General features: G+C 46.7%; 1 protein-coding gene across 1 annotated transcript; it reads right to left on the reverse strand.

The window, feature by feature from the left end:
- Positions 1-8640: 8640 nt before the first annotated feature.
- On the reverse strand, positions 8641-14111 carry LOC104413153 (solute carrier family 2, facilitated glucose transporter member 3). Its single transcript, XM_010024075.1, has 8 exons — positions 14098-14111; positions 12050-12290; positions 11716-11878; positions 10908-11095; positions 10431-10535; positions 9914-10015; positions 9447-9650; positions 8641-8923 (listed from the first exon to the last, which is right to left on the reverse strand). The coding sequence occupies exons 1-8, from the start codon at positions 14109-14111 to the stop codon at positions 8717-8719; spliced, it is 1224 nt and encodes a 407-aa protein (XP_010022377.1). The 3' UTR covers positions 8641-8716.
- Positions 14112-16598: the final 2487 nt, after the last annotated feature.

Below are 16598 nucleotides of genomic sequence, written 5' to 3' on the forward strand. Positions count from 1 at the left end.
TTAAAATGAAAATACTATCTATATGGATTAGGGAAGAGTGGCTGATATACTTTGATGTGAATTACACTGTAGGTACCATGCTGCTTTAGAAGGTGCAGGAAGTATGGCAGCAAATCAGTACTCAGCATACCAGGAAATGGGAAGTTGTAAAATATCCCAGTGAAGGTGAATGACACCATCAGTAGACTAACTCCTACTAATTTCATACTGGTGTCCTGACAACATGACATTGCCTAAATAGTGCCCTGAGCAACCCATCACCCTCTTCAACACCCTGACTCAGGGTAGAATACACCAAAAAGACTAAGCCTAGCACCTGCACCAGCTGATTGTCCATGAAAATATTCTGGAGCACTGAAGGTTGAACTGGAGGCAGATGAACTATACAAAGCCATAACCAACTGGCCAAATATTATTAGCAGATTTTCCCCAAACTTTTCATGAGCAATAACTGGAAATGGAAGAAGCATCCCACATCTATTGCCACTACATACTTCTGATGTTCTGCTGATGTACATCCACTAAATATTTTTCTGGAACATGTAATTTGTAGAGATGTACCTGTCCATGAAACATTTGGCAGCTCTATAAGGCCAGAGGATATGACGATAGAGAATTCATAACCAGGGAGACAGAGTGAGGAAGAAAGTCTTCACACTAGCTTTCGCTCATGCATAATAGTCATGGGCTATTCCTTAAGAAAAATCCAGCAGTGCATCTACCTAGGAACAAGCTGCTGGGCCCACTAGCTTGTTCTGGTACAGTGGGGGCAATGGTTAGGACAGCCAGCAGGATGCTTCAGTGTAGAAGGCAGGAATTAAGGAAGTAGGTCATACAGGTTTACTAGAAATTTCTGTGTATGAGGGTGTGGAATAGGCTAGAGCAATACTAGAAGTGGGTCAGACACTGTGAGGTAGAAAGGAAAAGTGCAGCCTGTCAATATCTGCAGGTTAGTTTGGATCTGGAATGGCTGGAGACGGGATGCCATAGTAGCTACTGGTCTATTTTCTGACCTATGTGTCAGGGTGCTTCACAGAGTAAAGCATCGTTGTTTTAAAGAAGTCCTATGTTCAGATTTGTATTCCAGTCTGCTGAGAATGAGGAGCTGACATCAAAAGCACAGACAGGAAATACGGAGAAGAGGGAACTTACTGCTCCTGGTTCTAGAGTGATCAAGGTAGACTGGAAAACCACAGGTAGCAGGCCGATTTTGGAGGAACAGATGATTTTGAAAGGCGAGTAGAAATAAGGTGGCAGAGCAGGGTGATGAGAAAGTCTTCTCCAGTGTCAAGATGTCTACACAATTCACTCATAAATCCCCACCATCTGTCCCTCTTAAGCTTCCCTTCCAGAGACGCAATTTTTCTTCACAATGACCACAGACCTAGCTACTAAGAATTCATGTCCAGTCCCTCCTCGCCCCTTGAGACACTGCTCCTTCTCTGCTCCTGATACTACTGGTCACTCCACAGCCATCTACAGCATTGAGCCCTAACAGCGCAGTGTTGGCACTGAGGCTGGGAGGGATGGTAACGAGGTACATGCAGCTGGTCTTTATGTCTTTCAGTGGGATTGATTCATCTGTTGTCTCATTTACCTCTACCAAGAGGACATTGGCAACTGTCAGTCTCAAGGGTTCTGTAAGGAGAGAGAAAAACAGTTCTGAGGGTTTCGTACGTGTCTGTCAAGGTTTCCAATAAGAGGGACATAAATTCAGATGAGGTTATTTAAAAAACTGGGAGAGACAGGATATATGGTTTAAATGCAGAAACATCTTCTATCCCAACTATCTTGGCCTGCAATTTTAATGCCCTATCTTGATCAAGTAACCAAACTTACTGTATGTGTGCAATCAAAGCATTCACACCCACAAACCACACATTGGATTTTCTATCTCAGAAGAAAGGCCTGACCTCTAATACTAGCCTCAACTGGGGCTTGTAGTGCTGGTGGGAAGCCACATCAACCATAGTTTTCATGGCTGTGGTCAAAAACCTGCCCAGGAGCACTGAGAGCCAGGAAGCAGAAGGACCTTTGGCTCCTACACCTTCCCAGTCACCCAGCACCTCCTACAGCCCTTTTCACTGGCACCAGGGACAGTAGAAGCCCCTTCCTCTGTGCCCCTCTTTCACCACTTTCCCTCCCATGCCAGCCAACATAAGGGGATGATGAACCACAAGCCATGCTACGTCTCCACAGTGTCCTTGAGGCTGGGGCACTGCACAAGCAAATACACCCAGTGTCTGCGTGTCTGGTGCCAAGTGAATACATTTGGGTGTATGAACCATTCCTATGGTAATTTTGGTCTCTAGTTCAGCAAGGGCTTCCAGGGAACTGAGGAGTGTCCTGCCTGCTCTCCTGTCCCACTTCGGACTGCAGTGGCTGGTTCCAGCTCTGGAGAGCTGTTGGCATTTCCAGCTCCCACCCTTTGCTCCCTCCCAACCTTCTCATCAGAGTTCAACTCTCCTCCCCTTTAAAAGTGTTACCAGTTCAGCCTGATCCTTCTTTTAGCAGGAAAAATGTGCTCTCTCAGCTCAGTTAACAAAAGGTTGAGTCCCAGCCAACAAAAAACCCTGAAACCATCTTTTCATGAGCTACTACTGTGCACTAAATCTTTGCTAAAGCTAAACTTCTAGCCAGCCCTAGTGTTCGTGATTTGGCTGCTCCATCCTCACACACACAGCCAGTCAGGAGGTGGACTTCCCATACCCAAGGACAAGTCGTGTTCTCTCTCTTCACGTCTATTTACTTGTTTGTTTTCTTTCTTTTTGGTTTTGTTTTTTTTCTTTTCCCAATTACCCTTGGAAAAAGAAACCAGACTTGCTCACACAGCAAAATTGCCCTTGACAATGTGTTCGGAAATACTGAAGCCTTCCACTAATACAGTGCTTTTAACTTGTTTTGTTGTTGTGACCAAAGCATGACAACACACACAACTACCTATGAGCTACGTATGATCAATGTAAACATTATTCTTGCATCAGAATAAGGAAAAACGTGGCTGTGTAATGCTGCTGCATCACTCCCAGAAAGTTTTGTCTGTGGCAGAAAACAACGAAGCTGAAAAATATTTCTTCCAAGGCCATTGCAGTCAGTTTCTCTGACATGGATGAGCCTCTGCAGATTTCAGTGCACTGGTGGTATCTGTCCAAACTGGGCTTTGCTGACATTGTTCTTGGCTCATTCTGTTTATCAGGACCTTGTCTTGCATTATCTACCACAGGAATATACCTTTGCTTTGTGCTTATGGAAAGGCTACTTCTGATACGCTATTCTGCTGACATCAGTCTAGCTGAGCCAGCTGTGTTGTGTGTGCCCACCAGCTCTCCCTGGCTATGGCACTTAATGGGTGTTTTTAATGCCCTCCTTCAAGCAAGCAGAATCCGAAGTTTGTGGTCTGAGATGTGAGGTCTCACTGCAAGGGAGGCCGTGGCTCTGACAAAGCTGTTCGTTTCAGCTGCAAAGGTTCTCGCAGGCATTCATGGTGGAGGAGACACCTGCATTTCCCTTTCCCTCAGGGACCGATGAGCTCTCACCTGTGAGTCATAAGCTACCAGGCTCCTATAAGGCTTCAGGTTATTTTGCATGTATCTCAAGGGTCTGTACTTCCACGTGGCTGTCACCTTTCTACAGCACATTGTTCACTTCCTCACTCTCAGCTCCTTCTGTCAAAGTTCACGCTCCTGTCTCAGGCCCAGTTCCACCTTCTCACCTTTATGATTGCCTCGCTTTCCTTCCAGATCTTGCATCTGATTTTTGCTTTCCTTGCAGGTCAGCAACCCACCATTCTCCTCTTAGTGGTTACTTCAATACATTCTCATAATCTTCACTATTTCCCTCCTGCATTCAGCCTCCTACAGGCTATTCCATACATCACAAACTTCTTCAGCCACACTGCTGCATCCATATCCTTCCAGACCTTCACCACTGCTCCCAGCTTCCATCCCCTCCTGGTTCTTCATCCCTGTGCCTTTCTTAGCAGTATATTATTCCAGTGAGACTCAAAGCAGAGTTATGAGGTGAAGACACATCACTGAGAGCTTTGATCGGTATCAGAGAGCACTTTGAAAGAAATAAGTAAATGAGAGGGGAACAAAGATAACCCAGACCCCTTATTATTTAATATATGAATACAAGTTAAAAACAAGGTAATATGTAGTCTGGGTGACAGTAGCAGTTGGTGACAGGAATATAAAGGAAGCAATAAACATCTGAGTTTGTTCACTGGGGAGAAGATGATTTGTTGATGGAAGGCAAATTTGTTCATGATGGAGGAAAAAAAAAAACACAAAAAAAAGCCAACCCCACAAAAAAAAAAAACCCACAAAAAACCAAACAAACAAAACAAAAACAGAAAAAAAAAAACCCCAAAAACAAAAAACCAAAACCAAACCAGGATGAACCAGAGCAGAGATGAAAGACTGGGTGATGTTTGATCAATGAGGTTGCTCATCGCATGGGTGACCAGTGCCTTGTTCTGTACTTACACTGGCCCCACACTGCGTGCCACAGTGGCTGTCACCCCAGCGTGACTGCCTTACACAAATCCATGTGACCATTTGCTAAACACAAAATGGTTGTGCAGTGGGAGCAGACAAAACAGACTTAGGGCAGTCATGTGCCTGCCAGGCACCCTGAAGCTGCATTTTGTGGAGAAGGAAAAGGCAGTTCTTGTAAACACCGGGTACTTTAGTGGGGTATAGCATAGAAACGGGGTCTGACACAGCAACTGAACTGGTTTAAGTTATACAGCCTGTGTCCACTGGATATGGCGTACCTTTAAGTAGCATCAATTAAATTCTCTCAGCTTATTTAATTGCAAACAGCTTTTCCTTCTGAAGCTTCCTTACAGTTTTAAAAAATAACCGTATCTAAGACAAGACTCATTCCCCAACCAAAAGTTTCTCACAAAAACCACACCAAACATGAATTTAGGGCTCACCAAAGCGTGTGCTTTGGCTCTGGATGATTTTGGTCTCCAGCTACTCTTTTGACAAAACCCCAGAAGTGTTTGACCTAGATATGCTGCCGAGTTTGGATGGCTAGGGTTTATTTTTTCAGCTCAGCCAGACTTGAAAAACAATTATTGCAGCTCAGCCCAGAGCACTCGCTCCCCAGCTCCCAGGTTGGTTGCGTAGCAAACTCCGCAAAACACAGGCATAGGCTCGGAACACACAGCACTCAGTAATGCCAGAAAGCCTGTACTGGCTCCACGTTATGCTGAGCTTTTTCATACCTCACATTATGCCCTACTGTTTCCTGGTTGCTCTGTGCAGTCTGCTGACTCTACAGTTGTATTAATCTGATTCTTCCTCTAGGGTATTTAGGATTTTGTCATCTTTCCTTCCTCTCACTTCCCTCCATCCTCTTCCTCTGAAGGATATTTTACCTCCTTACTTTTTGATGAACTGTTCTCAGTTTCTGCCTGTGAAACACAGGTACAAACTCCCTGGGCTTGTAAGATGGCTGTAGGACAGGAAAAGGAGTGCACTAGAACAAGAGCTTGCTGCCTCATGGCAGTAGGCGGGAGCTCAGCACTCCTCTAGTAAGAGAGGAGTACATGGGTAAGAGCACGGCACAGACCTGCCAGTGGGACAGGAATGTCACAGCCCCTAAGGTGAGGGAGCAGGTCCTGGGGACTGGCCTTGCTCCATGCAGCAAGGTTTCCTCTTCACCACCCTGGTCCCTTCAGACACCCAGCACCGAGTGTACACAAGCAAGGTTTTCAAGGATGATGTTAAGGCCATTCACCAAACAGAGGGAATGTGTCATTTACAGAGGGGAATAGGTCCCTCTTCACCTTCATGGCAGAGAAGTTCGGGACCGCCCTCCGAAGCACACAGGGGCAGAAGCCTTGGGTGTTGCAGCTCTGGGCAGAATTCCTAACTTCCAAACACTTCTCCTGCTACCGAGAAACACTGGAAAGGATTTAGATGCAAACAAAAGCCAGAGAAGCACATCTTTTTAGTGTAAAAACTCCTAAGGAACAGTAGTAAAGGAACTTATGAAGGTGACATACATGGACAAGTTGGGGACATTCCAGGACATACTCATACTGCGATAAAGGAGTAGGAAATGAAAGACCTGCAGGGTAAAGGTAAAATCCAAACCACATACTTAATTCTATAGTTTTTATTTTAAAAACAGGAAACAACCACATTAATAAGCATATAAAACCCATCAAAAATATTCACAATGCTGTTACAGAAAAAGAAAATAACAAAGAGATATCATGTGAGAAAGACCTAAGCTTTTCAGTCCAAGCCAACATACATCTCTGATGCAAAGTATGGAATGCTCTTATGCACAGCTGTAGGGGGAATTTCCTAACATATAGATGTCCACGTAGAAATCTCATGTCTGGAAGTGATGGAGGGTCACGGAAAGGGCACAGAAGTCTGTATTACTGAGAAGCTATGAAAGCTGGGAAAGAAGTCATAGGTAATACTTCTGAGACTGAGTATCTGGCACAGACGCCTGATAGAAAGGTGGGGGAAACAGGGTGTAATAGCGCTGCGTTGTGCAAAGCTGGAGTATTTCAAATGAAATCACAGGAAATATTTCAGGGCAGCAAATATACTGATCTTTGCAACCCTTTCTCATTAAGGAAGGTAGAAATGTCACAACTCCAGTTACGGAAAAAATGCCAGATACAACCCCCCCCCAGAATATACATCAACATGTATCTCTCTGACCTACTCTAAAGCAGTATGTTTTCAAGAAAGCTTGGTCTAGCTACAGCAAAATTGTCATAGTGTTGTTCCTGCCCTTCTGAGCCTTTCCTCCTTTTACCCACCTTGGAATCTGTGGACCTGCCTCTCCTACAATACTCAGCAATGAACTCCAGCACGAGTTTGCAGGTAGACCTAAGTTTGATCAAGTCTGAAAACACAGATGATGTTGGAGCAGAAGTTTAAATTGGACCTGCCTCTGTGCTACCTTTAGCTTGCTTGTGCAGGTCTGGACAGATATGGGCCTGTAGTCTCTTCTTGACATAATGCTGCAGTCAGAGAGGCAAAACTCCCACCCCTTGGTTGCAAGTATATCATAGGTGCTACTTTTTGCTTTCCTGAACTGAACTGTGCTAGCCTGGCAGCAAGGGTAGGTGTATACATACTCAATTGCCTAGCAGTAGAACAAGCAGGGAGACCAGTATTAACTAATGTACAGTTTCTGTCTGCCACATCCCTTTTTAAACAGAGGCACTTTTGCAGAGCTGTACACATCTACACAGCATGCTGCACATCACAACATCATGCAGGTCTTCCAGAGGGGACACATGGGGCAAAACAGCTTAGCCTGCAACCACCCAGTGGACTTAACAGACCTTTCACACTGTTGAGCTAGCAAGTTCCAGTAGCTCTGGTCTCTAGTCCTGCATCTCTACCTTTATGAACTTACACATGCCATAACCAACCATGCCTGTGTCCACAAGGGTCATGCTACCCATGCCTCTGTTTAATATTTAGATGAACAATTGCTAAGAAAGTACAGCTTTGAAAAGTAACTTTTATCCTCAGACCCCTTTAAGTAATAATCTGCAATTTTCAGACTTTCTGACCTACTAGAATACAGCAGAGAAGCAAAACCAAAAAAAACAAAACTTAGAGAACTGAGGAAGAGCAACTTTCAGATTTGCAATAAGCACCCTCAATCATCCCATAAAATGCTTAACCATGACTTAAAATATAAACTATGCTTAACCATGACTTAAATATAAACTAAACTAATAAAATTCATGTGCTGTAATACCACTTTCCAATCAAGACTTGGGAACAGTATTTAAAATTGCCACCAAAAAATCCCAATTAAGCTAGATTTCAGTGGACAAACATACCTCTTCTGGCATTTCTTTCTAGAGGGCACAAATAACTTAAAGATGATGTGCAGAACTGGCTGTTGTACATACCATCCAAAATGCCCAATCTCCTGTTTAGTACCACACTTCTCCTTCAATCTTATCGCACCTCAAGTCTACAGCATCTTGTTAGACTAGCTATTTCTCTTAAACATCTTCAATTTCATTATCTGTACACTTTTGTACACCATTAAAAAAATAAAATATTTACAAAGTGACATACAAATAAATAAACTTAAGTATGCTTTCAGTCTGTCTATACAAAAAAAAATAGTAAAAGAGCAGGAAAAATATGCATGTAACTTGGTCCCCTTTTTCCTGAGGCTGAAAAAAGTGCACACTGGATAGGAAAAAGCAAGTAGATGGCTTTTTGGTAGGCTTGTTAAATTCCAGTGTAACACCACGCGCGCACACACACACACAGAGTAGACTCAAAGGGCCAGGGACTTGCTTAGTGGATCACTTCAACTCACTAAAAAAATAGGAATTAGATTCAAATATATAATGGTCACTACGTGCGTAAGTATTAACCCCAAATAGCAATTAAAGGTGAGAAAAGCAAAAGAATATCATCAGCTCTTCTCTGTTCCCCCAATGTTTGTGACAGGGAAGATGAAATTATTTTTCCAAGTGCCAGGTGCCTTCCAGTACTTGAAAATGGGACCACCCATATCAGCTTTGCTTAATGCTTGTAAGCCTGGCAGAACAGGTGGGTATATGGGCACAAAGAAGAAAATAGCAGCAACTGAAGGGGGTGGAAAATGTCCCAGTTCTCATGGTTCTCTTTGCTAATTCCTTTTATGACTCTTTAAAGCATGTAAGAGTCAAAGAAGGGGTGTGTCATGAATCTTAGGCAACTTATTTGTTAGGTTGTATGCTGTTCAGCTCCACCATGGGGTTCTTCTCTGCAGGTGATGTGGGGCTGGCTTCTGCTCGTCCTTCAAAGCCCCTGGAGATATCTTCAAAAGTCCTGCCCTTGGTCTCCGGCACTTTGAAGAATGTGAAGACAAAGAAGATGACCAGGAAAACAAGGAAGATGAGGAAGACATAGGGGCCACACAGTTTCTGCAGGGAGGACAAAAGCAGGAGGTTTTAATTTGAAAAAGCTCATAAACCCAAATACAAGTCATTTGCTGTTGACAGGTCAAAATTACAACACCCTTCTCCAACAGTGCCCTTCACTGACTTCTTGGTTAACACAGCATTTTTAAAAATGAAATCAGGTTCTCATGGACTTCTGATATGCTTTAATGTTTCTGGGGCTGATCAAAATTGAGTCTTCTAAAGGGAAAGCCTTGATGTGATAGTTAAGAAGGCTCTTGCAACTGTTTGTAAGCTACAAGCAGTTAAGACAGCAGAATGTAAGATGAGCCACCCCACTCAACCTTCAGTAACAATCAGAACACAGAATCAGGGACCTCTTGGAAGACTGACCAATCTTCTGCTCAAAGCAGGGACAACTTCAAGGAGAGATCAGGTTAAGGGTCATGCAGTCATCTTTTGAAGTCTCCAAGGATGGAGATTCTACCACCCCTCTGGACACCTATTCCAATGCTGCAGCACTATGTTTTGCAAACTGGGTCCTTACCTCTGCATAGGGGAAAAGCATTCCCACCAAGAAATTGGAGGTCCAGTTGGAACAACCGGCCACTGCCATGGCTGCAGGCCGTGGGCCCTGGCTGAAGAGTTCTGCCACAATGAACCAGGGGATAGGGCCAGGGCCAATCTCAAAAAGAGCCACAAAGCCAAAAGTGGCAATGATGCTGATATATCTGATCCATGCCACAGTGTCCTGTAAGGGAATAAAACATGACCAGCTGCAATTTGTAACAAACATGGCACAGCACAATGCCATCTCTAGCGTCACAGCTTTCTCAGCTGCACTGTGAATACTGAGGCACAGTTTCCAGAGTTAGGAAGTTGCACTCTCCACCACACACTCAGCTCTAGCCCCAGGTGTACCTGCCCACAGGGCAGAATTACAGGGCAAAGCAGATGTGTAACATTGCAGGTCCCCAGCTGAGATCAGCCTGGACAAGCACACCAATTACTCACCTTCAGAGCTAAAGCGATGGTCATAACAGCAGCACACACAGCCATGCCACCCAAACCAACTAAATGAAGAGTTCTGCGCCCCGCACGCTCCACCAGGAACAGCTGGAAACGGCAGGAGAAGGAAAAAAAAACCCAAAAATCCATAAGCTTGGCAGAAAGAGCAGAGGAGGCTCCCTTGCTCAGCATGCCCTGCACCTCTTCCCTTTGCCTGCCTGCAGACCTCAGTGCAGGTCACCAGGCTGCTCCATCTTTGTCACAAAGTTTTTCCTCTCTGGTTCTTGCCCTCTCTCACCCCCACCATGCACTCCTTTCCACTCTCCCTTTCTTCTACAAGGATAACACCACCTCTTTCTCCCCTCCTCTCGCAATGCTTTTAATGCATTCTTTTCTTTCATCTTACAAGCCACTTGCCTAGCCCAGTGCTTTGCCACAGCCTGGCTATTTGTCTTCAGTCACTTCTCCCAAACAAACCCAGGCAGACAAGTTACCTCTCATCATAAGGCCCTGTTCCACTTACCGACACAACAGTGAAGACCGTGTTTACGACACCAGCTCCAATAGTGGCATACACGGGCTGTGTGATACCAGCTCTTTCAAAAATCCCTGTAGAATAATAGAATACCTGGGAAGAGAAGCAAAAGTTGGATACTGTCATAATTCCAGTGTTTTGAGAGCATGTCCCTCATTCTCTGCCTAGCCGCTTGCAGGCCCAACAGGAAGTTTTTAAGAAGCACTCCACAGTACGAAACAGGATGCTTCCTGTCAAAGTTCATTCGTTTGGTGAAAGGCTGCAATGTCTTGACAGGGGATGTGAGGCAAAAGTGAAAGCAAGTATAATCTCCACGTTAGCAATCTCTGCACTATCACTAAACAGTGACCTCCAGACAAGGTACGAAGAGGTTTCGGGAAGAACAATTCTCTCAACATTAGCAGCAAGTGTAAGTGGAGCCAGAGATAAGAGAGGCCCAGCACAGGGCACAGGAAAATAACTCACAGCATTGATGCCCGAGAGCTGTTGGGAGAGCTGCAGCACAATGGCAATGATAATGGCTTGACGGTAGCTTGGAGAACGGAAGAGCTCTGGCACAGTTGCTTTCTTTTCCTGGGACATTTTGGCACTCTCTTCTTTCATCTCCAGGATGTCTTGAGACACATCTTGTGTGCCACGGAGCTTCTGAAGAACTAGAGGGAGGAATCAAAACAAGTAAGCCATGTATAATACACCCACAGCCAGTAGGTCCCCACCCCGCTGTTTCAGAGGGCACACTGGGGAAACTGGACCACCTGCTAGTCAGTGTTTGGGCCTGCTACGTGGGAAAGACTGAAGCTCTACATGCAGCCTTGCTCACCTTTTCAACCCAGACAGAGGCCAGGGTGCTGTTACCAGCATGGAAATCAAGCCCCGCTCACGTTGCTTGATCTCCAAACTTACATTTGATCCCCAATTCACTTGCCAGAACTGACTGCAGCCCACTGTGGTAGGAGAGGAAACACCCTCCATGCTCCTTGTTAAGTATCAGCCTCTGAGGAGGAGCTGACATTGCTGCAGAAGGCCCTGCTGCATCCCACCAGGCCAGGTGCCACTCCTCATGTCTTAGTCCCACCCTCGTAAGATGCCAGGTTTCTCACACTTCCCGGCACCGGTACAACCCAAAGGGTGGGAGGGTAGACCAGGCCTGCTGCCCTCCAGGAGTCACACCCTGATCCACCACAGGCTCCAGAGTCAGTCCTAGCCTCCCACTCAAGTTCAGTGCAGGCTGGGAGCCAAATACAGCCCTGCCCCTTCAGAGATGAGTTCTTACCTGCTTGAGCTTTCTCTTCCTCCATCTTGTTGATCAATAGGAAGCGAGGACTCTCAGGGCAGAAAATAAGAGCCACACACTGCAGAACCGCTGGGAGGACCGTGAACCCCAAAAGCAGCGGCCAAAGTGGCTCAGTCCCCATTATTCCCTCCAGGCCAAAGATCTACACCACGAATTGGAGAGAAATAGCGACTTAAATACTGCAGTTCCTCACCCCCACACCAATGAGTATGACAGGACCACACATTACACCTGATGGCAAGCACAACCCACCTCCCTCCCACCTACCCCACCTCCTTCCCCCTGAGGACAGACCAGGTTATGTCAAGCCTACCTGGGCCACCAGGATGCCCACAACAATGCCCAGCTGATTGAGGGTGCCAAAGGCTCCACGGAGGCTGGTGGGCGAGACCTCACTGATGTACATGGGCACAAAGCCAGTGCAGAGACCACAGAAGACCCCAATAACAAAGCGGCCAATAATCAGCATCTCCACTGCCTTTGCCATCTTGGAGAAGGCCATGAGAGTACCACCAGCAAAGGCCAAGATGTTCACCAATAACATGGAGTTCCTCCTGCAGGGTAAAGATGTCAAGACTGAGCTTAAACTGGTTAATACAGTAGGAAAAGAAAAAAAAAAAAAAAAAAAAAAAAAAAAAAAAACCCCGGGGAGAGGGGTAACCCTACCCATGACCCTGCCCCTTGTCTCAGGGGCAGAAGGAGAGCAGAGTAATTCCCATTCAGCAACTCCTTTGGCCTGCAACCCTTTCTTTTTGCAGTCCACACATTCTTTCTTCTTCCCTTTCTCTAAGCTCTGCCCTCTTCCTCCCAACACTTCATTGTAGAAGGGAAAAACTGCCTAATGGCTTGGATCCCTGGTCCCAACTTACCTGCCAAATCTGTTGACGAACAGGCTGACTGAGAAGGAGCCGATCATACCTCCTACTGAGAAGATGGCCACAGAAAGGGACCACAGAGAGGTGAGGAGCTCTGGGGAGGGAGGCTTCCCACTCCGTTCTGACAGGGTTCCATTGAAGAAGGCCCGGATGATCTGCAAGAGAAACCAGGTGAGGACAGAGTTACAATCCAGTGGGAGGCATTTTGCAGTGGGGTGTGTGTGTGTGTGTGGAGGGAAAGACAAGGAGGGGAAAAGGAGGAGAGATTACTGCTGAGGTCCTCCTTCTGTTTTCATGGAAGCAAGCAGCAAGAATAGACCCTAAAACTTCAGTAGGCAGCAACAAGTCATACAAGGGGAAGACCAAGGTGCAGGAAGAAGAACTTTCGTTGAGAAGTTCAGTAGATGGGTAGCAGTATGATGAGGGACACTGAATTGGGGAGGGGGCAGTGTTTATTAAGGAAAACAGGCTTATCTTCTGAACGTTTCTGGATTATGCAAGTCACTGGTGGTGTTTGGGAAAGGGTGCGAGGCAGCTGGGAGTGAGAAGGAGAAAGAAAACATGACCAGGGATTAGAAGGGAACATTTCTGGCAATAACAGAACTCTGGCAGCTAGGACAGGCCTTCTGGTATGGAAACAGTTTAAGAATGCTTCACTGAGGTAAGCCTGAAAAACTGCATCATCACGTAAAAAAATCCTTCATTGTCCCACGGGGATGTAACAGGGCCATGTTGCTGATTTTCAAGGCATCCTCTTTGATAATGAGATCAATTCTGCAAGGGCTGAGGGTGACATGGCCCCAGAGTGCCTGTCCCCAGCAGATGGCAGCAGGACATTAGCTAGGGAGGACCCCCCCAGCCACCCACCCGCCAGTGATGTGACATCTATTCCCGGAGACAGGGTGGATGTGGTATTGGTGACTCAGTTCCTGAGAGAGAGGAACCATCTTACAGTCACAAGAAAGCCACATTTCTCATTTTCTTCATGTCTTCTTTCTTAGCCTGAAGTCATGAGATGATTTGGTCAGTGCGTGCAAGTCACAACCCTTTTACAAGCACTGAATCTACACTTCACACAAGGAATGAATAAACAAGATAAAGAAGCCTGAGATGGTCCCCAAGATAAACTGAACTAGAACAACTGTAATCCCTACCAACCCTCAACTGTTTTCTGCATGCTTTCTTTATGGTTCTTTCTGCCATGGCTGCTTTGTTCCGACTTAAAACTGAAGTGGCTCACATTCCTCCACACACCAAACATAGCCCTACCACAAAATGGCAGATGGAGCCCTCCTGCTCTGTCTGTACTCCTCTTTAAAAGGATAAATGTCTCTGCTCACTCTCCCTCCTCCCCCAAACTTTTCCCTTCCTGTTCATTGTTGTAGTTAAGAGGGGGCTTTGAATGTCTTCCTGACTTCATAAACCAGAACCCAATTATTAGCTGCTTAGGAGACGCCCCCTGTCCTTCCTACATCTCCCCTCTCACCTTCTCAGGAGCATTGATGACACCAGTGTTGTAGCCAAACTGGAGAGATCCAATGGCAGCAACGGTAACAGCATAGATAAGGGGTACTGTGATTTTCTGTGGAAAGGAGGAAGAAAATGATTATTTTGTTTATTCATGCATTCTATATGACTTGAGCTTTTCTTTAGCATAAACAGCAGCTTCAGCTCATAGGTGGCATGTGCAAGTGTACCAGTGGCAGGGAATGGACTTTAATCCAGCAAGGGTGGCTATTAGAGACTCTCTGGAAAGGGAGATGCAACTGTATAGCAGGAAAAAGCTCTGTGACCAGAAGCCTGATGGCCTGTGGGGACCTCCCTTTTACCACCTCCTGACCTTCATCAGCTATTCTCAGCTCATTAGCAACGAATAACACCAGCTGTGTTAGTGGCTGTTATTTTGGGTTGATCTGCTTTACGAAAAGCCTTTGCTGATCTCTGGCATGTCATGAAACAAGGGTCTAACTCTTCCCCTGCCAGCTGACAAGTTCCCATAAATTGAATCTCAGATCTGCCTATGAGCTGCACTTGCAGTCGCTCCTAACAGTTAAAACATGCACTCTTCAGCAACATGCCTGCTTTTTGCAGGCTAGGGCTTCCCAGCCCTGCCGCAGGGCAGCTGGCACAGCAGCCTGTCTCACAGAGGTGCGCTGCCAACCTTGCCGTTTGTTTTTCGTGAAGCTGGAGCAATACTTGCTATTTTAAATGAAGCGCAGGCCCTGGATTTGAGCGTATGTGAATCGCTGTTTACCAAAATAAAGTACTGCTGGGCTCTCAGAGCCACAGAAGCAGCAGGAAGGTCCAGTTTCAAAGCACCACAGAGCGAGAAATCCAAGTGTCAGTGAAAAGCATCTGACATCTCCTGCGTTTTTAAAGCTCGTGGCATTTAAGCCAGCTCTCTGCCAGGGAGGCGTGGGGGAGCAGGTGACTCAGGAGTTGGCACAACTTGGAAAGATCATGTTTCTTTCCCAGGATGGATTGGAAGCTCTGCCAAAAATATTAACAGCCCATTTTCCAGGGCTCCCCCATTATTGTCCTACAGCTGGCAGAGGGGCCTACTGTCACAGCTCTTCAAGTCTCTCATGTTCCAGCTGAGCTCCAGGAGCAGTGTCTCCCAAGACTGACCAAACTCTTGTACAATAGCCTTCTGCCAGTGCTCCTGCCACCTTTACCAATCTTTCAAGCCAAGCCAGCTCTTCTGGCCTGCGCAACCCTCACCCAGCTACCAGTTAGGCCCCAGTAATCAGAAACTGGGGAAGTTACTCTCAGGCTTGGTTTCCCCCACCCACATCATTAAATGTCTCAGGCTCTCTCCCCGATAAGGTTAGTGATGGAAACAAAGGGGACAAGGGCCTTTCCTTGCAGGGGGCAGGCAGACGGTTCCCAAGGTAGGGCCCACACCTGAACACACCCTGAACAGTCTAAGCCTGCCACCCTGGGACCACCCCCCTCATTTCTGTCTCAAGGAGATTTGGCACAGAACCACAGCTCTTTCAAAGCACCTGGATACCTGTAAAAGGACATGAAGCTATCTAAGCACTTTTAAAACACCAGGCCAGGTCATCCCTAGTCAGCAGGCACAGCAAAGCCGAGGACAAAACTCAGCCCTCCACGTCTTCAACACAGTGACTCAACACAAGAGCATCTTTCCCCCCAGGGCTCCGCTTTGTCACGGCTTGCGGTGGTCACAGCCTTTTTTCCGGATGCAGCAGGGCCCTGCTTTGAGTACCCCTTACCCACATGGCACGTCTATAAGCTATAAGGAGGTTAGTCGTTCTAGCCCCTTTCATGCTACCGGCTGTTGCCTGCTGTTCCATCCCCTACCACGTAGGCATCCCATGGCCTGACCCATTCCCTCCAGTGAGCCAGCCCATGATCTAATGTATGGACCGTTTGTTACTGCTGGGAGCACCTCACTTCCCAAAACACAAACAAGGAGCTCCGAAATAGTACAGCTACACCCACCCTATCCAAAAGCTTCAGGCTAAGGTCTATACACCACCAAGGAATTCAAACCACCACCCCTTCCCTCCAACCACAGGCATCGCAGTACTCATTACCCAGGACATGCTCCTCACCAGGCCCCCCTCCTCCTTCACTGGCTGGAACCTCCGAGCAGTCGCAACTTGTTGAGCCCAACCACAGCAGCCTCCGAGCGACCTTGATCACACGCTCTCTGCCTCCTCTCGCTACCCGCATGTCCCGTCAATATGGCGATGAGGGCCCCGGGCATCCCCGTGCAGCTGTAATCATCCCCTGGCATCCCGCCCCGGACCCAGCCGGGTATTTGCCCTCTCCCCTTCCTTACGCCTGCCCGCTTCTCCCCCCGATGCCTTCCGACACATGCAGTCATTAGCTCACTGCACCGGTGCACGCCTCGCTCGTAGCTGCGGAGGAGCGATGACACCAACAAAAGCTCTGCCCCTTGCTCTCCAAAGAGGGGAGAAAGGACATGCTCATTCTTATTGAGATTTCAAAGTGCCT

Source organism: Nestor notabilis, unplaced genomic scaffold (genome assembly GCF_000696875.1).
Source record: "Nestor notabilis isolate BGI_N333 unplaced genomic scaffold, ASM69687v1 scaffold16071, whole genome shotgun sequence".
Lineage (NCBI taxonomy): Eukaryota > Metazoa > Chordata > Aves > Psittaciformes > Psittacidae > Nestor > Nestor notabilis.

Coding starts and splice junctions, on each gene's coding strand:
- LOC104413153 (XM_010024075.1), bottom strand. Junction 10,536..10,907: donor AGCTCTCGGGCATCAATGCT/GTGAGTTATTTT, acceptor TTCTCTTCCCAG/GTATTCTATTATTCTACAGG. Junction 8,924..9,446: donor TGCTTTTCCCCTATGCAGAG/GTAAGGACCCAG, acceptor TCCTCCCTGCAG/AAACTGTGTGGCCCCTATGT.